General features: G+C 51.4%; 1 protein-coding gene and 1 non-coding gene across 2 annotated transcripts in view; both read right to left on the bottom strand.

The window, feature by feature from the left end:
* Positions 1–25,089, bottom strand: part of VAC14 (VAC14 component of PIKFYVE complex) — a 97,796-nt gene that overhangs the window by 54,948 nt on the left and 17,759 nt on the right. The window contains exons 4-12 of the mRNA XM_090260318.1: positions 24,840–24,902; positions 24,455–24,562; positions 23,804–23,913; positions 23,394–23,500; positions 22,263–22,397; positions 21,593–21,745; positions 14,641–14,695; positions 8,007–8,151; positions 7,668–7,733 (exon numbers count right to left, since the gene is read on the bottom strand). Of these exons, the coding sequence (XP_090116444.1) occupies positions 7,668–7,733; positions 8,007–8,151; positions 14,641–14,695; positions 21,593–21,745; positions 22,263–22,397; positions 23,394–23,500; positions 23,804–23,913; positions 24,455–24,562; positions 24,840–24,902 (942 nt within the window). The remainder of the gene's footprint in view (positions 1–7,667; positions 7,734–8,006; positions 8,152–14,640; positions 14,696–21,592; positions 21,746–22,262; positions 22,398–23,393; positions 23,501–23,803; positions 23,914–24,454; positions 24,563–24,839; positions 24,903–25,089) is intronic.
* On the bottom strand, positions 20,888–20,958 carry TRNAG-GCC (transfer RNA glycine (anticodon GCC)). The gene has a single exon. It is a non-coding gene; the product is annotated as a tRNA-Gly (tRNA).

Genomic DNA, 25,089 nt, shown 5'->3' with positions numbered 1-25,089 from the left:
CAGCCGCTGGCCAGAAGGGTGCCCTCTCAGCATTACAAATGCTCCCCGTGAGCTAGGCAGGGGGTGGGAAGGGCAGGTGCTGAGAGCAGCACTGGAGCAGCACACACACGTTATAGCTTGGTTACCAGGCGATGAGCTGAGGGGTCAGCTGTCTCCAGGGCACCGGTCCATGGCAACCAGGAGAACAGCACAGGCTCCCTGGTCTCCTGCCCGCCTCCAGGTCTCCACTTAAATCTCAGGGTATTTGCAAGCTACACGGAGCTTGGCCAGCAGAGAAGGCAGGCTCTTCTCCAGGCCCAGGTCCCAGCAGGCGGGGCTCAGGAGAGTGGGGTCAGCTCTCCATCCTCCCCACCTCCTATTTGTTCACTTTCTCACAGAATGTTTCTGAGTGCCTGCTCTGTGCTGGACAAAGCCTCGGTTCCCACAGTGTGACCAGGGCTACAAGAGCGCACAGGGGATGGGACGACCGACACGGATGGGGACCTGGCCAGCCTTGATGTGCAGGAGGCGTTGGTGTGGGTGTGAGACAAATGATGTTCCATGGAACATCTAAGCTGAGGTCTTGGTCAAGTTGGCATCACTTCTCTGGTCTTGGTTTCCTCCTGGGGGGAGTGGGGTACACAGTCCCTGATCGAAGGGCTGTTGTGAAGATGAACTAAGACGACGCGCACTCTCAGTGATGCACAGCAGGCATGGAGGAAGTGAGGTCTGGGGGTAGCTACTCCTGTCGTGGTGGGAGACGACCCGGCCTCGTCATCTCTGGTCTCGCCAAACAACCTGCGCCAACCGTGGGCCTTGGGAACTGCCGATGGGATGTTGTCAGGGAAATTCAGCTGATTCAGCTGTGGCCATTGCCAGAGGAGAAAACTCGACAGACATCTTGGGAGAAATTTTAGTTTCTGAAGACGCCATGGACACTGAGTAGGGTGAGGGGTGATAGGAGGGCTTCTGGCCTGGCCAGCACCCTGAGGCCTGTGGATGGAGGACAGCAGAGCTGAAAGCTAGGGGCAGGGCCCGTAGGCTTCCAGTAGGATCTGAACGTGGGTCCCTACCAGTGGCTCTCACCCAGAGATGTGCCCAGCACCCAGGCAACGAGGCCCTCCCTACCTGAGGGAACAAGTCAGGAGGTCCGGGCTGAGGCTGACACAGCTGCATTTTCAAAAGCTCCCGAGGAGTCTGACGGCAGCCCTGGTTTGGGAGGTGCTGCTGCGGGGCTTCTGCCCAGCCCCCCTGCGTGGAATTGCTTGTGCCGATGGCCCTACTTGGGGAAGCAAGCCTCCCCTTTCCCACCCTTCTCAGTCCTACCTCCGTCTTCACCAGGAGCCCAGGTGGGCCAGGGAGCAGGTGCCCCCCACCCCCTAGCTCAATCCACTATACCAGTTACCGTGCTGGCGCTGGGTCCTTACTTGCTCATCATTGGGAGGAATCCAGACAGAGATAAATACTAAAATCACCCCCAGCACACAAACCTGCCTTTCCCAGGGTGGAATGCTGCCCGGCCAACTGCAGTTACTGTGGGTTCCCCACTTCATTCGAGGAGGGCTGAGGTGGAGAAAATGCAGTGTGCAGACCCACAGAAGGACAGCGAGAAGAGGCCTCTCACCAGGCCTGACTCTGGGACTGCTACCCTGCCGCTCCGCTCTCCTCCCTGCCAAGGGCTCTTTTCAGAAGACCCAAGTCCTCCCAGGACCCCTAGTGGTGACTGCCAGCGCCTCTGCTGGGCCGTGGGGGCCTGATTGTCTCTGGGGACTGTGATTGGGGCCCCACCTCTCTCCCTTGTGGCATGTAGGTCAGCCACAGGGAGAGCTGAGTGGGTAAGTGTTCCGTGTCCTTGGTAGGACCCCCAGAGGGTGGCAGCAGGAAGAGGGTCCATGCTTCTCTTTTCTAGGATGTTCCTGATGGAGCCCAGCTCGCTTCCCCACCTGGGGTGGGCTGTTGGCAAGAGGAACCAGTCCTGGACCCTGACACCTACCCCTCGGCTCTGGGCTGGCATCTGGCCCAGTCAAGCCACCTGACGGTAAAGATATCTTTGGAACGGAGGGGTTGCTTTGGTTTGTTTTGGAGAGTGGATGGAATGAAAATTGGAGTGAAATAAAAACGGAGGCAAGAATATGAGAAGGAAAAACAAGCCCCATTCTTACGGAAGGCTGTCCACTTTTGAGCAGGCTGCATTAGTATTCTGGGGAGTGGAGCGAGGACCACACAAAGTTCGAGCTGGATGGGACGAACACAATCCAGTCCAACTGAATTTTAGGGAGGAGAACTGAGGTGAGGAGATGCCGTGGACTTGCTGGTCCCACGGTGCAGGACAGTGTGGACCAGAGACCTGTCCTCCTGTTCTTCACCCCCTTCCGGATGAAGCCTGATTAGAGCTGGGGGCCCCAGGACAACCCCTGGGGCAGGTCAGAGCCCACTGCTCAGGGAGCACCTGCATCGAGAACTATAGCTCGGCCAAGGACAAAACAGCATCAACACAATGGCAGGGGCTGGCCTGGGACAAAGCAGTGCCCCACCCGCTGGAGCCCGGCCCTGCGGTGAGGTCAGACCTTGTGTGGGGTTTTAACTGGCGGTGTGACCTTGGGCAGGTTATCGCCTCACACCTGGATTCCCTTCTGTGTCAAACAAGGGAAAATGAAAACTGCTCCGGGACTGCCGGCGAGCTCATTAAGACAACAGATGCGATGCACCCTGGGCAGCACAGCCACCTCACACACCTTGGTGTCTGTCCCCTCCTTCTCCCAGTCTCCTCCCACCTCCCACAGACACATGGGCCTGCACACAGCACCCATGACGGTTTCCGAACGAAGCCAGCAGTGGGCCTGTCGGATGGGCTGTCAGACGGGCGTCACCAGCTCTCAAAGCTGCCCTCTAATGAAGTGGGAGCCCTCATTTCTGGGCAGACACTGAGGGACGGCCAATTTCCAGGAGCAGGAGAACACAGCCCTCATCACGTTGGACCATGAATAGAAGACAAACCTGTGGGGACTCAGAGCCTCCCCCAGGTGGGAGCCATGCTGAAGTCCCTGGTGTCCCCTAAAAGCAGAGGGATGAGTCCCTAGGCCCAGCTGACTCACCCACCATGAACAATGCCTTCACAATCCTGTCTTCTACATTGTCTAGAAAGGTGGTTTTCATTCTTTTTTTTCTGCTTGTACACCAGTCACATAAGCTACAAACTCCCATCGGCAATTCCTCTTCATGGTTACTCTGAAACTAGGGGAGAGAAAGGGGGGCTTCTCCTGCGTGGGGAACATCTGCTTTAAGTGTAAAGGACACCCCAGTTTGGAGACACCTGAGCCAAGTCTGGGGAGGCTGCTTCTGGAGCCCCAGCAGGGTGTGCTCTTCTGGATCTCAATGGAAACTGAAGGTTTTGCTTCTAAGCCAGGGTCAGTGGCAGCAGGAGGCCCTGATGCAGATCCTCTGCCAACGATGCCACTTTTCTCCTTTCCCTGGACCCAGAGCAGCCAGCTGGGAGCCTCTGCACCTGTGATGCTGCAAACACAATCTGCTGACAATGGGGCCTTGCTCCCGGTGTCAGGCAGCTCCAATTCAGGGCACTGGGGCCTGCGGGAGCAGGCTGCAAAAGGGAGAGAGTACAGAGAAAGGCGCCGGTCCTGTGGCCCACCGTCTTTCCCTTTGTTTTTCTAAGGTTTAGAGATGGACAATGAGCTCCCAAACACCCTGCCCACCCTGCCCATCTGCAGGGACACAGACAGGCAGGGACATAGGACAGCTTCTGTTCCGGCTCTTACTGTTAAAGTTGAGGCAGGAAGGCTCTGGGGTAACACGGAACCCATCTTTCTGATCTAAGCATGTCTCTGCCATCGGGCCCTTTGAAATTCTTCCCAGCCTCAGCGGAGCCCATGTTTACCATGTGTTTGAGGGTGCTGGGCCCTGTGCCTCTCCCATCACCAGCATCCCCCACCACAGTGGTTACAATCGATGAACCTACACTGATGCCACTGTTATTCCCCAAAGTCCATAGTTTACATTAGGAGTCAGTCCTGGTGCACATTCTGTGGGTTTGGGCAAATATATGACATGTACCCACCATTACACCTTGAGCATTTTAAGTGCAGGGTGGGAGGCAGCTGTGCTTGGGAGTGGGGTGGGGGTGAGGAACGACCCAAAGCCCCTCCCGGGCCAGCCACACCATCAGGAACATGGAACGCTCAGTCAGGGGGTGGTGGTGGGGGCAGCCAACAACCAGCATCTTCCTGGCAGGGGAAGAGGCGGCCCCAACTCCCCACCAGGGTCCAGCAGGAAGCTCTGAGAATGTGCCCTGCACTCCACATTGTTGAATCAGGGAGCACTGTCACTTAAAAACAAGTAATTGGATCTTTAGCTAATGGAAGGATTTCTATTCTGGTGCCAAGAATATCAATTTGACACCTGCAAATTCTTTCTGACGAAAGGGATTTTCAGATAGTCTGCAAGGAGCAGGCGGTACTGAGCAAACAGCCGCTTATCCTGAACAACGGAAAAGCAGAGACAACTGAGGGTGTAAGAAGGGTGTGGACGACTGAGCTGTCACTGGGATAGAAGTGAGAAACAATGGCAGACAAGACATCCCTGTGAGGCCACATGCCAACAGGACATGGTCTGTCCCTCCCTGAGCCCAGCTCTTGCATCATGAACACCTGCGTACACTCTGTCCTGAGGCCCGTGGCTCTCACCAGGGGTGAGATGCATGCGTTTATTACAATCATACTGGGAGAGAAAAACATCTGCAGCAAGACAATGAATCTACTGTCCCCAATATACAAAGAGTTTCTAGAAATCAACAAGTAAAGTGGACAAAGGGTCTGGGGGCTGAAGGGAAAACTTTTTCAGAAAACATACCCCCTTCCACACCAAATAGAATGCTTCTCAAGAGCTTATAGAACAAGAGAAGGTGGCTAGAAATGGGGATGATGATACAATTAGACATGAGCTCCCCATCTCCCCAGCTGGTTCTGACAGGGGCAGCCAGGGCCATACATGGTGAAACACCAGCATGGTAGTTATGTGATGAAAGGGATGGGTTTCGGGGTCACACAGATCTGGTTTCGAGTTTGCTCCACCACTTCCTAGCTGTGTGCAAGTTACTAACCTCCCTAGGCCTGCAAAAAAGCACTTTCCAACAGAACTGCTGAGGCCTCTCCAAATACTGCAAGCGAAGGGTGCAGCCCAGTTCCTAGCACAGTAATGACTTCATATGAGTAAGCTGTTATTAGGAGTCATCGGAGACATGGGATAACCTGGGCCTCGAGGCCCCCAGGCTGGATGGAAGGGCCTTCAAAGGGACTATTATATCCATCGGACTCCATGAAGCCTTTAGTAGGAAGGGCCTTCCCTCACATCCCCCGTTTGGCTGTGGTTAGATTTGACTGAATGGCTTTCGGGGTCTTGAATCCCACGGAGTTCTGATTTTATACCAGGGCTGTGTTTGGAAATAATGGGAAAACTCAACAGAGAGCTTTCTCTAGATATCCTAGAAAGAAAGCTGCAGGAGAAGAGGGACTTTGTCTTGTGTGTAGCTGTCTGTCCACTGCTAAGTACACAGTAAGCTCTCAAAATCGCCAAAGAGATTGGGCAGGGGACACTTAGGAATGTGAATCTGGTGAATGAGAAAGTGGCAGAATCAGGACTCACCACTGACTATTGAGGTCCCCAAATCCTTCCTCTGGAGACAGGAAAGCAAGGGCTCTTGACTTCTGTTACAGCAACACTCTCCCATCCCCCACCCCTTCAACTGTCCCCAGGAGCAGCTGCAACCCTATGTGCACTGGAGACACACAAGATGTGCCCCGAAGCCCAGACAACATTCGCAGCTTCAGCAGATGGAGTTTCCACAGCCAGGACCTGAACAGAGAGCTGTTTAATGGACTGCATCTCCTCTCACTCCTTTAAATGCACACGCACACGCACACGCACACAAAACTAACCGCAAGCAAAGAGAGCTGGATGGGATTAAACAACTCAATTTAAAGGATTGAAAACTCAGCTGCTTCCAGTGAAGTCTTAGGGAAGGAACCAATCAGCAAAGTTCTTCACTTCCTTTCTGTACTGAAATGAGGGCTGTGACTGTGCAGTGAGTCACTCTCAGCTCAGGCAGAACTGGGCCAAGTCCACCTGGGCCTCTCCCGGCCAGCTTCCCACTCAGGGCCCCGCACTGCAGTGGGTGGGTGGGGGGGGGAAGGGAAAGAGAGGGTGTGCACATGTGCGTGTGCTTGCATGTGTGTGTGTACGTGGTGGGCAGGCAGGCGGGTCTCCGGCAGATGCCCAGACCGTCTCTTTTGGATTTTTCTGGAAATGCAGAGTACCTTAGGGGACCTAGAGGCAGGTATCTGCGTGTCTGCATCTCTTTTCAGCTCAGGTTTAGGCTGTAGGACAGCTTCCTTGAGCTCAACATAACCCTGGTCCCAGCCCAGGGAGGACCAAGGTGCCTCATGCCCCAGGAAGTTGTGAGCCATGTCCCTCTCCTTTCCCCCAGCCTCCAGGCCTTGCCTGCTCCCACGTTCCCATGGACAATGTGGGTGGTCTATAGATTCACAGCCCCACTGCCTTGTGGAGGACAACAGCTATGCCTGGAGCCCACAGCTTCCCAGAGCCTGGAGGGAAGGAGAGGAATCAAGGCGCAGCAGCATGGAGCTGGCATGAGTAGAGACGGGATGCCACCCCTGCAAATGGCAACACCCAGCTGTAAACCCTGCCCGAGGGAGAACTCGCCTACCCTAACTCCATGGAACAGAGTGCTGCTAAGAACAGTGCGGGGACAGGTGTGTGGCTGGAGGAGCTCCCAGATGGCAGAAGGACCCAGAGGCCAGCTCTCTCCACTCTCCCAGCCAGCCTTCCACTTAGGGTCACTCTACTGCCTGGGATATGGGTCAGCCTCTCCCCTTTGTACCAGAAGCTCTTGGTGACCTCAACAAAGCAAAGCTGAAGGACCCAACTGAAATGACAAGATGGCCAGCACTCACGCAGTGCTCAGCATGCACCCAGCAGGGCACCCAGGCATCATGCGTGCAGCGTTTTATTCTCAGAACCCATGTGCTGTTGCTGCCCCACTCAACACGGAGGAGAAGGTGCAGAGTTGAGAAGTGACTTGCTCACGTTCAGGCAATGAAGCAGAGCCAGGCCTTGCACTCAGCGCCTGACCTGCAGTAGTGCTCCCGACTGTCCTCTCCACTGCCTTCCCAGGACCAGGAGTTCCCTGTGCAGACTGGTTTCCTGGTCAATGCCATGACCCAGTGTGCTCTTCAGAAGGGCCAACAGAGGAAGCATCCTTATTCCCAAAGTCCAGAACAGCAAACACAGGGTTCCCACTAAAGCGGTGGTCCCCAACCTTTTTGGCACCAGGGACCGGTTTCGTGGAAGACAATAAATATTTCCTTGGACCAGGCTGGGGGTGATGGTTTCAGATGATTCAAGCTCATTACATTCAAGCTCACCTCCTGCTGTGCGGCCCGGTTCCTAACAGGCCTGGACTGGTACCGGTCTGTGGCCCAGAGGTTGGGGACCCTTGCTCTAAAGGGTGTACCTTACCAGGTATAAGGAACAGGGCAATTTTGGGGTGTCAATTTAAGAGAACAAAATAAGCACCTCTCCATTGTGAGATCCCATCAGTCATTCAAAAGGGGCAGCCAGGAGGCCATGTCACAGGGAAGGGGGTGCTGCGAACCTACCTCGTCTGATTCATCTGATAACGTCTGCAGCAGGATGGGGAAGAGGCTGTCTGTGTGCCGGAACATCTGGAGAGTAGAGGCAGGGCACCGTGAGTGCTCCCTTACGCCAGGCCTGGGTTTAGCTCAGACAGGGCCCCCTGCGTGGACCACCTTCCCCGGCTCCCCCAAGACTCCAAGGGTTCCTCAAGCACCTGTCACTCCCCGGCATGTCAGGGCTTCTCCGGCACTGCAACGATCAAACCCCCACCAGGCATGGGCTGGCCCTCGCAAACTGAGGTGGAGCTGGAAGAACGCCGTGGCTTGGAGGGACCTCCGGGGTCCATGGAGCTGGGGGCTCACCTTTCGGGGAGTCTTGATGTAGAGGTGGTAAAGCCACTTCAGGACGGCAATCCTGGTCATCATCCCGATGGCTGTGTCACTGAGGTGGCAGTTCAGGACCTGCACAATCCCGTCGAGGTGGAGGGTGACTGGGGCCCTTTCAGTGCTGTGGGCAAGACCGAAGAGGTAGAGCCACTGTAGCCTCCGCCACCCCGGGCCCAGAACCACCTGGCCCTGCATCAGGACCTGGCACCCTACACCGCCCTCCTAGGTGTGGCATGCAGCTGGCACACACATGGGGGGTGGGGGGGTGGGGGCCAGGCTGCTGGGTATCCACCTTCTTCCCTTTTCTTTACCAGCACTTGCCTGGCTTTTCCAGTAGAAAACCTCCCCAGTGTCACTGAGCTGGGCCCCCACAGACCTCAGGGCTGCAAGGCCAGGTAGCACCCTCAGGACAGTTAAGTCCAGACCTTCTGTGATAAAATGAAACCACCATGTCCAGAAAGTCCAGGGGAAAGCCCTGCTAACAACACCCCTTAAACCCACAGAGCCTTCCCAAGGCACCTGAGAAACCTTTCTCAAGCGAGGACAGGGACTGTGGCTTTTTATCCGTCATAGTCCAGGGCACTTAGCCCAAAGTTCCACCTGGCTCAGAAGCCTTGAGAACTGCCCCTTAAGCTGCAACATTCTCGTTAGTTGGGGAAGTCGGCCTCTGCCTCTGAGAAGCGGAGCTGTTCAGAATGTGCTTTGCTCCAATGGGGCACAGGCTCCTGGCTTTACTGACCAAAGCCTTGCTGGTCTCCAGGCAGAGTCCTGCAGGGCAGCCCCGAGGACTGGGTGCTGCTGGGATGCTGACAGCAGCCCTCTGCCCAAAGCATGGGGCCCACAAGGAGACTGCAGTTTTCAGGGATGGGGACGGCATGGGCAGAAGACCCAAGGATGCCAGGGAGTGGCTGCTTTCCTACCACCCCATCACACTGTGTTTGTGCAAAGCAGCCATGGCCGCTGCAGACGGGGGCTGCATTTCTTTGAGGACTGGGCCAGGCGCTTTAGCTGCTGCCTTTACAAAATGGTCTTTCGTGGTATTTCCAGGCTGCTCAATTATCCATCTGCATCAGGAACTCCACGCCTGCGCTTTCCTATTCGCCTGCAGCCCCTCTCTGAAGCTCATTTGATGTGAATTCCTAAAGGGCATAATTCTGAGAGCTGTAAGTGCTAAACGGAACTGCTACTTAATATGGTTTGATGATTCCCCATGGGGCTCGTTTCAGGGGCTACCGTGGCTGAAAGGGCCGAGCCTTTGGCAGGACTGCCACTGAGATTTCCCCAGGAGCCTCGTGACCGGAAGTTCCTGGGGTGTTCCAAGGATCTCCAACATTGGGTCCTTGGTAGCCTCAGACAGACAGGGAACTACCGCACAGACAGACAAGTTGGGGCGGCACACGTAGGCTCCCATCACTCAACCTCTCTCACACTCACTGTCCAGGAGAAATACAATGTGAGCCACATATGGAATTTTATGTGTTCTGGTTTTAGATTAAAAAGTAAAAGGAAACAGGGGTATTATTTTTAATAATAGGTTTAAACTAACCCAATATACCCCAAATATGGTCATTTCAACATGTAATCAATATAAAGCCAATATAAAGATCACTAATAAGATACTGTATATCTTTTTTTTCTTGTGCCCCAGTTTCTGAAACCCAGCGTGCACTTCATGCTGACAGCGTGGCTCAGGCCAGACCAGCCACAACACACATGCTGGGGAGCTACGTGTGACAGTGGCTGCCGCCCTGGATAGCACAGCTTTACAGAAGCAGGCCGGCAATCCGTCCCAGGGTTCCTAAGCACTTCCTTTTTGTCTCTGACAACTCCCTAGACATTCCCTCTCCCTGCCAGGATCTACTTACTGTCTCATCTCCAAGTCCCACTTTCTCCCATCTTGCTGGCTTCTCCCTGGGACAGAGGGATCCTGGGGCTGAAGGAGCTCGAGGAGCCTACTGCAGCCCAAGGCCTTACTGAAGCAGGAGCTCGGAGGCACTGGGGCATGAACAGAAACCGACCATCTGCCTGTTCTCTCCTAGCTCCCTGGGCCTGAGGCCAGGCCTCGGCGAGTCCCTGTGCCCAGCAGGAGTGGCAGGGCACCCCTGCGGCAGGAGAACCCTGTGCCTGGCAGTCCCTGCCACATTCTTAGTTAAATGACCCTCCTGGGAGGAAGGCCTTGTTTTTATTTTCCTGGGGACTCAGGGCTGCACCAATCTAGCAATGCCCTTGTCCTGAGCTGCTGGTGGGGAGGAAGGCAGAGGCAAGCCTAGCCCCCTGACTCCACTCTGCTGATCAGGCCCAGTGGTGTCTACGAACCTTGGGCTGGGGGCGAGGTGGAGATGCAGGGCTCTGGTAACAATAATGATGATGGAGGTATTGAACATGACAACTCAGGTTTCTTTGATAAATAACCTGTATCAGGCACTGGGCTGAGCTCTGTACCTACAGAGCCTCATTTACTTTCCTCGGAGGCCAATGTCAATGTTATTCCCATTCTGGAGACGAGGAAATTGAAGCATACGGACATTAAGTCCCTGTCCAAGGTTATATATCCAAGAAGAGGTGGGGCTGGCAACCTGAATTTGAGCAGTCAGTCTGTCCACGTTGGCCCACCAACCACGTAGCCTGGCCCCCTAAAAAGCCAGGCCCAGGGAGAGTCCATGATGGCAATATTTCCAACTGTCCCCTGGCAGGGGCAGAATGGCAGTTCCGTGTGGTGCATTTTCTTGTCAGGAGGGCAAAGTCTCCATCAGGAAATGAGGACCCTGGAGAAGCCTAGTGCTGATCTCTGTTCTGTGGGGCACTTCAAACCTAGTGCCCCAAAGACGCCAGGCTAGATGGTCCCCTGGCCAGCCAGGTTCCTTAATTCACAGCGGTCCTGAGGTGCTTCTGGCCAGCTCAGTGCCTCTGAGGGCAGAAAGGAAGGGCCAGCCCATGGTGGCACCTCCCTCAGGTGGCACTGTGTCAGGTCCAAATAAGGAAGGATGGATTTCAAGGACTCAGTGTGTGAACTGGCAGCATTTTGTGGACTAGGAGTCTGACTCTCTCATAGCAAATGCCAGCCGCAGCACACCTCCCAGACACTGCACCCTCAGACTGCCGGTGGAGTAGGTGTTAACCATTATATAAATGGAAGGGCCTCATGGTTCATGTAACCTGATCCTTCAATGCACAGATGAGGAAACTGAGGCTGAGAGATTGTATAGACCATCCAAGGCTGTGAGGTCCTGCACAGAGAACTCATTTCTCAGCTGGAGACACTCTCCCTGGGTCTCGATTTCCTTCACTGGCTGGAGGTGAAGGTCAAGGGAAGCAGGCGCACACCAGGGAGACCGATCTTAGAGCCTGGTAAAGGGAGGATTGATTATCCCATCTGCCTCTGAGGAAGCAGCTCTGGGCTGCTCCACCAGGTGGGACAGGTTGCTGTATGCTGGGCTTTGAGTATGCTCAGGGGGAGCTAGGTCTCTGGAAGCCTGGACCCTTTCTAGAGTGCGCATGCTGCATGGCGTGCTCAGCTCCTGGGCTGCTCGTCTGGAGCCTGAGATGGGGCACCCTCTGCCCTGGTTTACCTTACTCAAAGAGAACAGAAGGGATCTCGTTCACAGTTTAAAATACATTTCTGCATGGGTTCCAAAAAGTCTAGACTAGTCACTCTTGGGGCTTCTGAGCTATTTCAAGGTGTCTGCAAAACCCCATTTTCAGTGAGCATTTTTTCATAAAGCATCTCATAACAAATGTCTTACTCATATATGTACTACAATTTCCAAGTGCAAGGAGCTACTGTGGCTATTAAAATACCTATGCACTGAATAATGCTTCTGATATTACCAATAAACAATGATCAATTCCAGTGGTTCCCTCCCTCTGGGAGGCAGCACTTTATTTCTGTAATGTCTAACTCTTCGTAGTACTCATATGTCACAGCTCCAATCAAATCAAAAGGAAAAAAAAAGGTTGTTTCTGACTTCAAATTTGTTTTCTAATAAAAGATCGTTGCAACTTTTTTCAGTCAGTAGATGTTAAAAGTTGGGAAGCACTGATTTCTAGATCTATCTGCTTGTCTTGTATATAGGGCTGCCATCTTTATCAGGAGACCTGTACTGAATGTCACCGATGACACCATGGCCCCAGCAGCAGAGTGGAAGCCTGCTCACATGGCAATGCCTGTCTGGGGCTCCTGTGTCAGGTGAGTTAAAGAGGCTAGTATGTAACGCTTTGTAACTCCCAAGGTTGACTAATACAGGTTAAATGCATGGGCTCTGGAGTCAGACAGACCAAGCCGGAATTCCAACTTGGCCACTAATTAGCTGAATGACTTTGGACAAGAAGTTTACCTCTCTGGGCCTGTTTTCTCCTTTGTAAAATGGGGATAATAATGAGGCTCTTGTAATAACAATTGTAGCTGGAATGTGTGAAGTGCCTTTTGTGTGCCAGGCCCCATTCTATGCTCTTTTCACAGTTCAGTTCATTTACACTCCAGACCTCTGTGAAGTCAGCACACATCAGTTTACAGATGAGTAAGCTGAGGCAGGGCAAAGTTAAGCTTCTTGCCAAGGGCTGCACAGCCAGGCATGGTGGAGTCAGGATGTATGCCCAGAAGGTGGGACTCCACTACTCAAGAGGATTCACAAGAGAGGAGTACCTGCCTGGTGTATATAAGTGAGAGAGAGAGAGAGAGAGAGAGAGAGAGAGAGAGAGAGAGAGAGAAGACAAACAGACAGATTACACTCTCCCATGGAGCAGGACAATCCCCGGTAGCCGAGGCTATAATGACAAGTCTGCAACAGGCCTCTCTGCTGTCAGTTTTGTCCCTTTCTGTCACCTGTCCTCCCAGGGCTGCCAGAGGGTCTTCTAAGTCCCAGGTCTGCTCACTCACTCCTGCCTGAACTGCTGGCTACCATGGCCTTCAGAACAAAAGCGTCTCCTCCGTGGGACACGCCAATCTCCCTGCGGACCTCTCCCCTGAGTTCCAGAGTCCACTACCCACACCTGCATTTGCGGCTGCTCAGAGCCACCTTGAACGGAGCTCCTGACTGGCCCACTCACACATGGGTCCCTTCTTCCAGCATAGGAAAGGACACCAGGATACCCTGACTTGGTTCAAGCCAAAAACCTAGAAGTTATTCTTTCTCTCATTTTTCTCCTTTCACTCCATACCATCAGCAAATTCTGTCAGTGTTACCTTCAAAACAGATGTCAAATGTATACAACTTCCCCTTCATTGTGCCACCTCTTCAGTCTGGGCCTCTATCCCTCCTAACCAGGCTGCACCCACGCGAGCCCTTCCTTCATGCTCTCTGCACTGCAGCTCCCTCGTCTCTCTCCCTGCTCAGTCCTAAGATGGAGATACTACTACCAACCCCAGGAGATTTCAACGTTAACCAAATCTTATCATGTGACACAAAGTATTTGGCACAGCTAGAGCCTAGGAAGCACTCACTGTCCTCCCCCCCAGACCCCCCCAAGTGCTCACTGCTGTCAGCCACATTCCAGCCTCAGCTCAGGCACCATTGCTTGCTGCCAGAGCCTTTGAGTCCCCCATCCTAGCAATCGCTACCCTTTCTGGTAACTTCCTGGTTGCTTCTCTGCTTCCCCACAGAGCCCCAAGGTCAGGGACCACGTTCAGGGGCCATCTCTCTATCGTGGAACCTGTAGAGTTGAATGCAGGCAGGTGCTCCGGAGCGTGTGACAACTCACTGACAACGAATGAATCAGTAATGCTGGCTGGCCTGTTTGAACAATTGGCGAGTGGCGCTAAGAGAAGCCCATGCTCATGATCAGTACTTGCATATTGCAAACATGCACAGGGTCCTCAGATAAGAATAAGTTTAAAATGATATACAAAGAGGATATACCAAAGGTCTGGGGAAAACAGAACAGAGCCCCCTGGGGTTGAACGCACATTTTCCCTTCATGAGCGACTGGATCCCCAGGGCTGGGTTCCAAGGGAAGAAACTCATTGTAGGAGACCCGCCACCCGTTCCAGCCCCACCAGTGCCAATTCTACTCAAAGAAAAAGCGAGATGGGCCATGTTTAGGGGACTCAGACAAGGAGACAGCATAGTGACAATTCCTTCCCCAGGGGAATGCTATCACCCTGGAGGGGGTTGGCAAGGAAGGGCATTCTCTTGCTGCTTGGCCTGCACTGCCCCCCTGTGGAAGGCTGCGCTATTACAGCTCCACCAGGAGCCTAGGAGAAGACAGTTCCTGCAGCTCACAGTCCACGCACTGGTCACTGCCTGCAATCCAGAAGGTCTTTGTCAGCCTTCCCCTGTCGGGCTTTTCAGCCCCACATTATCCTGGACACACAAACAGTTCTGGGCTGTGGTTTCCGTGTCTTACAGCAGTCACCATGTATGTTATACTTTTATAGCTTGTATTTACTGACCTCCGGGAGCCTCTAATCCCCCACATGCTATCTGTCCATCAGGACTGGGTGGGTTGGGCTTGCTCAGGGTCCCTCAGATTCCCTCATCAGGCACCTCCTGTGCCCATAAGCAGTGGCCCCAAGCAGAGGTTGCCTCAGGTCTTCACTGCGGTATCCTGCATCTGGTAAAGATCTAAGCTGCTTGCTTTCCATGAGCACCTCTGGCTGGAACAAACCACTTACCTGGCTGGAGAGATGCCGCTGCTGAAGCTGGAGTCACAAGAGCCATTGGGACCTCCTGGGGAGAGGAAAAGGAATAATGTATCATGCTGAAGGCTGTTGGGGTCTTCTGACTGAATAAGATCCCTGTTATAAAAACAGATTCTCTGGTCCCCCAAACCTTGATTCTTGCTCCTGAAAGGGAACATGGCCCTGGACCCCTGAGGACCCAATGCCTACTCATCCCCTGAAGCTTTTGGGACAGCACTCATGCTTGCGAGATTTTAGGCACCCTGATCTCACACGAAGAACCAATGCTGAGCACACCTAGGAACTCTCAGAAGGGCCTGCTGGCCCAAGGGTGATGGATGTTAAAAATGACTTTTGGGATGCTCGACCTTGTTTAGCCACCAAGTAAATGCAAATCAAAACAGCAGTGAGATACCATTTCACACCCACTAGGACAGCTCAAATAAAAAAGATAATAACAAGTGGTGGTGAGGATGTGGAGAAACTGGAAGTCTCAGACACTGCTGCTGGGAATGGAAATGGTGCAGCTGCTTTGGAAAACAGTCTGCAGGTTCTTGAAAAGACTAAGCACAGTTACCAGCAGTTCTACTCCCAGATGTTTACCCAAGAGAAAGGAAAACTTATGTCCACACTGAAACTTGCACAGCATGTTCGAAGCAGCATTATTTAAAATACCCCAAAACTGTACACAATCCAAATTCTATCAATTGATGAATGGATAAAAGAAATGTGTTCATGTGAATGGACTATTATTTGATCATAAAAAGGAATGAAGGAAGTACTGACACATGCTACGACATGGATGAACCTGGAAAACGTTATCCTAAAGGAAAGAAACCAATCACAAAGGATCCCATGTCGCATGGTCCCATTTATAAGAAATGTCCAGAATAGGCAGCTCTACAGACAGAAAGTAGATCACAGGTTGCCAAGGGCTAGAGCAGATGGGAGAACAAAGGGTGATGACAATTTTCTTAAACTAAAAAAAAAAAACAAATTTTTTACTCTGAAATAACTTTAGATTAATAGAAAAGTTGCAAAAGTAATACATAATTCCCTGCATACCCTTCCCCCAGTTGCCCTAATGCCAACATTACACACACCATCAGTTTAATTATCAAATTAGGAAAGTAGCATTGATATAATACTATTAACTAAACTACAGACTTGATTTGAATTTGACCAGTTTGTCCGCTCATGTCTGCTGTTCCAGGATTGAACCTGAGACCCTGCACTGCATCCAGGGGTCCTGTCCCCTTAGCCCCCTCCAATCTGCAACAGTTCCTTATCTTTCTGTATCTTTCCTGAATGTGATACTTCTGAAGCCCTGGTCAGTCACTTCGGATCAATAAAATGTCTTTTGATTTGGGTTTTTCTCATGTTTTCTCAGGATTAGGCTCAGGTAAGTGATGCGCCTTCTCACTGCATCGTACAGGGAAACGTAATGTCTGTATGTCTCATGATTGGTGATGTTAGCTTCCTCACCTGATTTAAGTAGTGTCCTCTGGCTTTCTCCCCTATGAAGTTACTATTTTCCTTTTTGTAATTAAAAAGTATCTTGGGGAAGATGGTTGAGATTAGATGAATAATCAGTTTTTTTTCTCATACATCATCCCACTGATTTTTAACATCTATTAGTGGACCTTGCTTACAACAATTATTACTGTGGAGTTGGCCTTAATAGTAATTTTCTGTTTTCCTCTTTCCTTCTACATTTATTAACTGAATTCTTCTACAAGGAAGAGCTGTCCTTTCTCTACTATTTATCCATCCATCCATTCATATCATTATGGATTCCTAGATATTTATTTTATTCTGTGGGTTACAAATTAAAACTATTATTATTTATGTTGTTGTTCAAACGGTACCAGCCTTGGCTTCTTAAAAGGTTTAAATTATATAAGTAAAACACCTTCTCATTCTAAAAATATCAAAAACAAAGCAAAATCACTTTTTCTCCTCAACCTCTGATCCTCACTCTATGTGCAGGTAAAGGTAACTACTTTACCAGTTAGGCACGTACCCTCTCATTTTCTGCTAACCACCCTTTCTGTTTTGCAAGCATACACGGAATCAGAGAACGTCTTTTGTAGCTTGCCTTTTCCACTTTGTACTGTCTTGGAGCAGTGCTATTCTAGGTGTTGATGTGAAGCTACCCCTTAACCCCCAAATAATGGGACCTTTATTTCCACATTGGGCCCTGGCTGGTTTGGCTCAGTGGATTGAGCGTCGGCCTGCGAGCTAAGTGTCGCTGGTTCGATCTTCCAGTCAGGGCACATCAGAGAAGGAAAACTCTGACTCCAAAAAACCTCCGCTGCCTTGCGGCATACCTCTTCAGGGGAAAGGCTAAGGGAGTAAACCCCGACAGAAAATCCGGAGCCGGAGTCCCTAAGGCGGTTTGACGTTGTAGTCAACACCGGCAACTCCTGCGGCGCACCTGAAGCCAAGCTGTATTGACTCCGTCTTTCCCTTGGACCCTTCAGCTGCGAAGAGAGGGGGGGTCTGCTGCATGGGCAACAGCAGACCCTCCATATCACCCTGCCCAGGCTCTGTAGCTTCAGCTTCACTGGAGAGGACACTCCAGCGTCATCACAAGATGTCGATTCAACACGGGAGGAGACAGATACCGTGTCACTCCCGAGTCGGACTGCACAGCCATTCTCGGCGGTGCAGATAGACTCTTGAGAAGCTACACCATCGTCTCTCGAGACGGACGGCTGCCGACGACGACGACGGATTTCCACATTAAAACAGAAAATCTCTGAGCTGTTTCTTGTCCCCTCAAGCCCCAGAGAACCTTTGGGAACGTGGCACAGCTTGGTGGGGGCAGGAAGGGCTGTGGGCACCAGCTGGGCCTGCTGATCAGCCCTAGGCAAAGCGGGGGAGGACATGTGGGGACCCCTGGGCAGGCTAGCCTGGACCAGCAGCCTGGCAAAGCAGCTGGGGCTCATGCCCCTGGTGGCCTCCCTGTTCTCATCTTCTAGAAACACATACATTTATAGATGAAATGATGTGCTGTTGGAAACTGGCTGCAAATTAATTTCCATTGTTTCCTAATTCATTTACATCTCTCCCGCACTTCCTCGTGCACGAGTGTAAGCGTTTCTCTAGGATCCCACGTACACGGGGCTGCTGTGTAGAATGATCAGACATCTGATACTTCAACAGACACTGCCAAGTTGCCCTTTTGTAAGGTTCTACCAAGATATGGTATTCAAGAACAGAGTAGTCATTCCCACAAAGCCCCACACAAGGATATTAGCAATCTTTTAAACGTTTGCCAAGTTGAATAAAAACCATACATTGTTTTCCTTCACAATTCTTGGATTCCCAGTCTGGCCACACACCTTTGGCTGCCCTTTTGTATGAATTTCCTCTTCAGAGAACCCCAATGCAAACATTGCTATGAGCAGAGACTCTGGGGTCCCTGAGCCTGGATGTGAGCCCTGACTCCCCTACTCACTGGCTCTGTGACCCTTGGGCAGGTGACTTGACTTTGCCTCTATTTTCTCACCTGTATAATTGGGTAATGACAGTGCCGACAGCACAGGCTTGCTATGACAATGACCAAGCTACCATTCGTTAGGTACTTAACAGGAAAAACAGCTACATCCATATTTATTTCCTAAGGAAGTATCCTTAAACACTTAAGGCTTTTGAGATGTGCTGCTAAATGTATTTGCCAGATAATATATTTAACTTGTTTACCCTTTGCCTTGCCCCAATAGGAATGTCTGTTTTTTCCCAAAATCTCTAAAGGAAACATGTATTTCAATTAGAGTAAAAAACGAGGGTGATGCTAGGGGAGAGTGGAAGCTAAAGAGAAAGAAAAGATCCAGCTAGGCCAGGTGGCCCCAGTCCTCTGTGACCTTGACCAGAGTCACATGATTACTCCTTGGCAGATGTGACCCTGAGCTCCTGGCAGGCAGGTCCTACACCTGATCCACCTGCACCTGCAGTGCCCATAGAAGGTGCTGATACACCCTGTCCCATCAGAACTTTGTGATGGATGGAGTCCCCACAGAAATCACCAGCCCGTCACTGAAAACCCTGTTTACGGCTCTGCTCCGCACCTGCCACATGAACCTCAATTCCTGACCCTCTTTGATCCCTCATTTAGAACCCATGAGGGGTCTGTTACCACCTGGGCAATGCTGGTGATAGAAAACAAGAGAGAAAAGAAAGCCCCACTCACGAGAATCTTGCTAAGTAGATGGATACATTATAAACATGTATTAAAACACCTACACACTAAAGCACATGTAATTGAGTGTTGGGTCTATGCCATGCGCTAAGGGCTTTACATGCAAAAACCTTGTTTGAAACTCACCATCACACTATGGGCCAGCTATTATTATCACTGCCCTATTTAACAAGGAATCTGAGGCTTAGGAAGATCAAGCGCCTTGCCCAAGGGCAACAGATAAGAAGTTAACAGAGCCAGGACACATTAGGCAGGCGGCTCTGGCCCCAGAATCCAGGTGCATGAGACAATTATGGAATGCCATGGAGGGGAACAGAGAGGACATAAGCAAGTGCCGCAAGAACTCAGAGAAGAACGCTAGGCTGTGGACCCCGATAAGCAGTAGGGCTGAGGGAGAGCCGGAGCATGTGAAGAGGGCTGGGAGCTGCACGGTCAAACGTGAGCCTGCCCTGGCTGGAGCCGCATGGTGAGAGGCGAGGGTGAAGCGCTGTGCTTGAGTACGTGCTTGCACACAGAGGGCCTGGCTGCGGGTCTGGTCCAGAGGCATGCGGTGGAGAACCTGGTGTGCTGTGGGACGCAGACTGATCGGGCAGGGAGACGCTTGGTGAGGGAGCCCAGGCAGGAGGCTCCTGTCTGCTCCAGGAGGACCCGAGTTGGAAGAGTGGAGCAGAATAATTAAGAGGAAGTGGGAGAGGTAGGAATGAGCCTGACTAGTTTGATCTTCCTTCTTCTGGCTTGCTGGCAGCCTCTCCTGGCACCTTGGTAAATTGCTGGTTAGTTACAAGCTGAGTGGGTCTGGAGTGGATGTGAAGCCCCAAATTAGCTGTTGCCATCTCTGAGAACTACTGTAAAGTGAGCTTTGTGTCTGCTGAAATGCTGTTCATGAGGCAGTAAAATCTGAAGCCAAGCTGCCTGCATGCATCTTGGTTTAGGATAAGATTCTCCTGGGCAGGGACCTGTTTCAAGAAAGCTAAGGGAAAGTATCTAAAAAGTTAAATAAATAAGCTGCATTGGCCAGGAATGGAACCTGGGCCTCCTGTGCGCCAGGCAAGAACCCTACCAGGGAGCCACCACTGCTCCAGATGGATTCTTAGCAGCTGCCACAACCGACAGCATCAGTGGTTCCTCCCCAGAAGGCTTGACTTGGTGCCACAGAAGCACAAAGAGGGGGGCCGAGGCTGCTGGATTCCACTCTGGGGGAAGAGACACTAACTTGCTTTTAAAAAATTGAGATATAATTCATATACCATAAAGTTTCTTGACACAGGCTTACCATTTTAAGGTGTACAATTGGGCAATTTTTTTCTACATCCACAAAGCTGTGCAAACATCACCACTATTTACTTCCAGAACACTTCCATCATCCCCCAAAGAAACCAGGTACCTGTTAGTATTCAGTCCCAATTCTCGCTTCCCTCCAGCTCAGCAGCCATTATTCTACTTTCTAATTCAATGGATCAAGAGGTACAAACTTTTAAAATCAGTGTAAAATAGTCCAAACTTCTGCATGTTGTGACTTGTCAAACAAAAAACAAAACAAAGCAAAACAACCCCACCCCAAAACCTATCACCCAAACAAAAAAAGGAGGAAGTGAAATTACACAGGATGGGCAAAGGTAGGTTTAGAATTGTAAGCACACGAAACAAGAGTTTATTCTTGTATTATTACTTATTAATTATTGTATTATTTTCCATATGAATAGCTGTAAACCTACCTCTGTCCCACCCTGTGTAAATTGTATGATCTCAGATATATTCAATGGAAAAAAATATGCTAAAATCATAATACCAATTGCCTTTTGGTGAGAATAGTCCTGTTTCTTTATATTTTCACCCACTTTCCAATTATTCTAAAATGAGAATCAAAAAATGAAAAGATAAAAAATACTCTTACATCAGTGACAGTTCACAAATTATGTCTGTGCCCAAGATTCTTCTAGTATTGCTCAGTAAGAAAGGTCCTGCCTTGGGAGGCCCATACAAACTTACCTCCCCAAGTTTTCTTTTTCAATGAGCTGCCAAAAAGTCTCTAGCTGCTGCATTGGCCGGGAATCGAACCCGGGTCTCCCGCGTGGCAGGCGAGAATTCTACCACTGAACCACCAATGCTCCAGCTGGGTGCTCCTCTGCCTCCAGCTGTTTTGCTACCATAGCTCCCAGTGGCCAAGGCACAGCTGTAACCTGACACCTGAAACAACCCAGCATGCCAAACTCATGGGAGGAGGCCCATGGGGCACATGAACCTGAAATTCTCCTCAGATATTTAAAAAGAAGCCTGAGAATGGCCATGGGCAAAAATGCTTTAGCAATTCTTCAGGCTCCTGGGGAAAGCTCCAGACTTTAGTCTGTTATCCTTAAAGATTCAAGTGACCCTGCAACCTGTACTCCTGCCATGCTCCAAACCTTCCCATACTGAAAACAACTATTTCTGTAGCTGAGTCCAGAAAAAGATTAAGAAAAGGAGTAATGAAGAAATAGGGTTAAGAGCATGGGTTCTACTGACAGACTGCCAGGGTTCAAATCCCAAGTCTGCTACTTAGAAGTTGCCAGATCCTGGTCATGTGATCTATCTTCCCTGTCCCCATCTGTAGAATGGGGATAATGGCAGTTCTTACCTTACTGGGCTGTCATGCGTTAACACATGGGAAGTAGTTTAGCAAGGACCCAAATCAAGTCAACTATGACCTCTGCTTCCGTGGTGCCCTCCCTGGGGGGTTAGGGGCAGGAAGCAGAGCCTACTCACCACTGCCTGTTCCCTCCTGCTTGGCCAAGGAGTCGTCAGGGTTGGGGTCTGCCTGCCTCTGCACCGCTGGCTTTGGCTCATCAGGCTCATCGTCCTCAGGGGTGACCAGTTTCATCAGGCTCTGGTTGCACACATTGGCTACCTCCTTGATGCCTGAGTCCGCTGATGTAAGGAGCAGCCCCATTCAGGGACCTTTCCTAAACCCAAGGTCATTGGCATCAGTCAGGGGCTCGGTACTCCCCAGAGGTATGTCAGTGGGCACACAGGCAGTCTGAACAGAGTCCATGTCCCCCTACCACACTGGTGTCCCCTCAAGATGCTCCCATGCCTTCTTATAGGACCCTTTCTTAGTGGAGCTCCCACTGACAGGCTTTCTCCCACACAGGACTGGGTAGTCTGAGCTCAGGGGTTGGAACTGTGGGACCCAGAAGAGCTGCTCCAGATCTGTAAGTAATCAGATGAGCTTTGGGGACAGTGGCATTTTCTCCGTGTCCCTGGCGCTATCTTGGCTCTCCCAGTCCATGTTCAGCAATGCCTCTTGTTCCCTTGATCCAGGGAACTACTGGGAGGTACTCCATCCTAAGGGAGCCTCACCTCCACTCCAGGGTCCTATAACTTCAAAGGCCCCTTTGGGGCTACTCTCGTTTCCTTTCTCCAGAGCAAAGGATACTTTTCTTGCGGTCATCATAGGCCAGGCAGGGCAAGACAGCGGTCAGGATCCCAGAGGAGTAGGGCAGCATCACCCGGCCAGCCAGTTGGATGAACTCCCTCATCCAGCACATGGCTGTCAGCTGGATCAGGTCATCTGGAAGAGGAAGGGCAGGCTCTAGAAGGGTCAGCATGAGCAGCTGGAGGGCTCCCTCCCACTGACCATGCCCACAGGATGGGACAGAGGGCCACCTGTGGGCTTGCACTGCTTCTGGCCTCACTAATACTTTCTCGCCCTTGCTTCTCGCCTCTCAAAGGTACACACTGCATCAGGCTGGAATGAACAATGATCTGTGGCAGATTGTCAGAGTAGCCATGATTCTCCTGCCCCCACCCTGTGTCCATGCCCCCAACAGCTGCGCTCTGCAGTTTTCCTTATAAAGTGGTGAGTCCATCTCCTCATTCCCTAACCCTGGACTGGCCTTGCCACTTTGGCCAACAAGAAGGTGGTAGAAGTGATGGTGTGCCTGGTTTAAGCCTAGGCCTTGAGAGGCTTGCTCACCTCTATCATGCCTCTTGGGACCTCGCTGACACCACATGAGTGCACTTGGGCTGGCCTACTGGATGATGACACATGGAGTGATTGTCCCTGTTGCTCTAGGTGACAGCTAGCCAACTGCCAGACATGAGTGAGGCCATCCTAGACCACTCAGCCTCAGCTAACCCTCTTGCTGACTGTAGGTGCATGATCAAGCCCAGCTATTCCTCGCCCAGGTGAGCACAACCACTCAGGACTCGCAGACTTGTGACCAATATTAAGTGGCTGCTGTGTTAAGCAATTGCTTTTTGTGGTGGTTTGATACTCAACAGAAGCTAATAGAAACACAATCCTAACCTCCAAGCAACTCCATTCACAGTGCTAAGGCCAAGCCTGCCACCAAGAGCGTCTCCAGATTTTACTCCCCTCCAGGGTCAGACCAAGCAAAAGGGCTTGCATGTTAACAGAGAACCCGAATCTCTCTCACAAGGACCCACCACTCTGGGACCCAGTGTTGTACTGGTTCACACTCCTACCAGGACTCTTTCCGACAAGGTGAGAGAGAAAGGTGCTTCTGAGGAGGTGGCAGTGGCCACGGGGCCTTCACACACTCACCCGTGGTCTGGCAGTGGATCACCAGGATGTTGGCCATCTCAGCAAACTTAACACTGGAGGGGTTCTTCTTAATTTCTTTCAAGAATTCTCCAAGGACCACTTCACACCTGCCAATGAAAGGAGAAGGGCCATAGCATATGCCAGCCAGGGCTGAAGGAACCTCCCCCAGTGCCCATTTCTGCTCTGGGTTGGCCACCCAGCGGGACTACACTTCGAACTTGTCAGATGAATGTTTTTCAGGGGCTGAGGGTTGATGAGCTCTTAGCTCCTCCTGGTGGGAAGCACGTGAGCTGGGAAGAAAAGAGGGAACTCCTGGCTCTGCTGCCGCCGCCTGTCTGTTGGTGTGCGGTATGTGTGCTCACTCAAGGGCCCTGGACGGTGGCAGCTGCCTGCCCCCGCCCTCCACTCACATTTTCCGAATCTCTTTGCCATTGTCGCCTAGAATCTGAAAGAGTCCATCCAGGATCTCCGGCAAATAATCCAGCAGGTTGATGTCTGGCACGGACTCTAGAACCAGGATCTGACCCAGGGGAAGAAAACAGGAGGGAGCATTACACCAGCCCAATAACCTTCACCTCCTCCTCACCAAACTGCTGGGTCTGTGCAGTGAGGGGGGCCCTGCCGAGGCAGCATTCCAGGGCGCTGCAGGTGTCCCACGGTGGAGAGGGGTGCTAGCAGCTATTGCTCTCGTTAAAAGTGCAGGGAAACAGTGATTTAACTGCAAGGAGATTCAGATGCCGAGAGAAGGGAGTACATGGGAGAGGACAGACAAGGCTAGGAGAGGTGTGATTGCCAGAAGTAGCATTATTGGCTTCAAAGGGAAATCGGGGTTTGCCAGAAAAAAGAAAGAACTGTATCCTCGTCAGGGGCAACCATGATGTGCTTTGGGGGCAGAGCTGAACAGATGTGTTTTCAGATCATCTGGTGTCACTGGCTATTAGAAGGATAACAATAAGGCTCCCCTGCAGCCATGGGACCTGCCCAGGATGTGCGGGAGAGCAGCTGTGACTAAACCAGAGGCTCATCATGGCTGGAGAAAGTGTCCTGGGGCTGGCCCTTACCCAGGAGATGATGAACTGCCGGGCGTACTGGTTGTTGGAGTAAATCCTCTCCCGCAGCAAGGGGATGAAGCCCACCAGGTCAAACTTGTTGCTCTCTGTCACGATGTCCTGTGGATCAAAGGCACGTGACCTGCTAAGCGACAGCCAGAGGCCAGGTGGCCACAGAGGAAAATGGGTGATAGAGCAGTTCCGCATTATGATAGCACTGGTGACATAAGTCTATACACTTGCCATTGGACAGTATATCAGCAAGTCAATTTTACTGTATGCAAATGAAAAAATTTAAATAAATTAGGAAGAGTGTCCTCAGTGACAGAATTTATAAGCTGCACAGACAGATGCAAGAAATATTCTAAAAAGCAAAGTGGAGACTAAGTACAAATACCTTTAAAAGGCGGTCTAGGAGCTCAGATCCGCTCTTCACATTGGGGTCTGGGTCAGCAGCCAACTATGAGAGGCACAGAAGGAGAGAGATGGCCATGGTCAAGGTATCTCCTGAAAACCACGGCCGAGGCCCTGGTGCAGCTCGGAACACTGAACGGGCACCCCTCTCAGTGAGTAAGTCAAAGGACGGTAGGGGAGTTGGGGATGGACAAAATGGATCCTGGCTAAGGAAGCGAGATGAGGGCGACATC

The sequence above is a fragment of the Furipterus horrens genome, unplaced genomic scaffold, assembly GCF_987537825.1.
Source record: "Furipterus horrens unplaced genomic scaffold, mFurHor1.1.pri manual_scaffold_13, whole genome shotgun sequence".
Taxonomy (NCBI): Eukaryota; Metazoa; Chordata; class Mammalia; order Chiroptera; family Furipteridae; genus Furipterus; species Furipterus horrens.
This window is presented reverse-complemented; position numbering and strand designations above follow the sequence as displayed.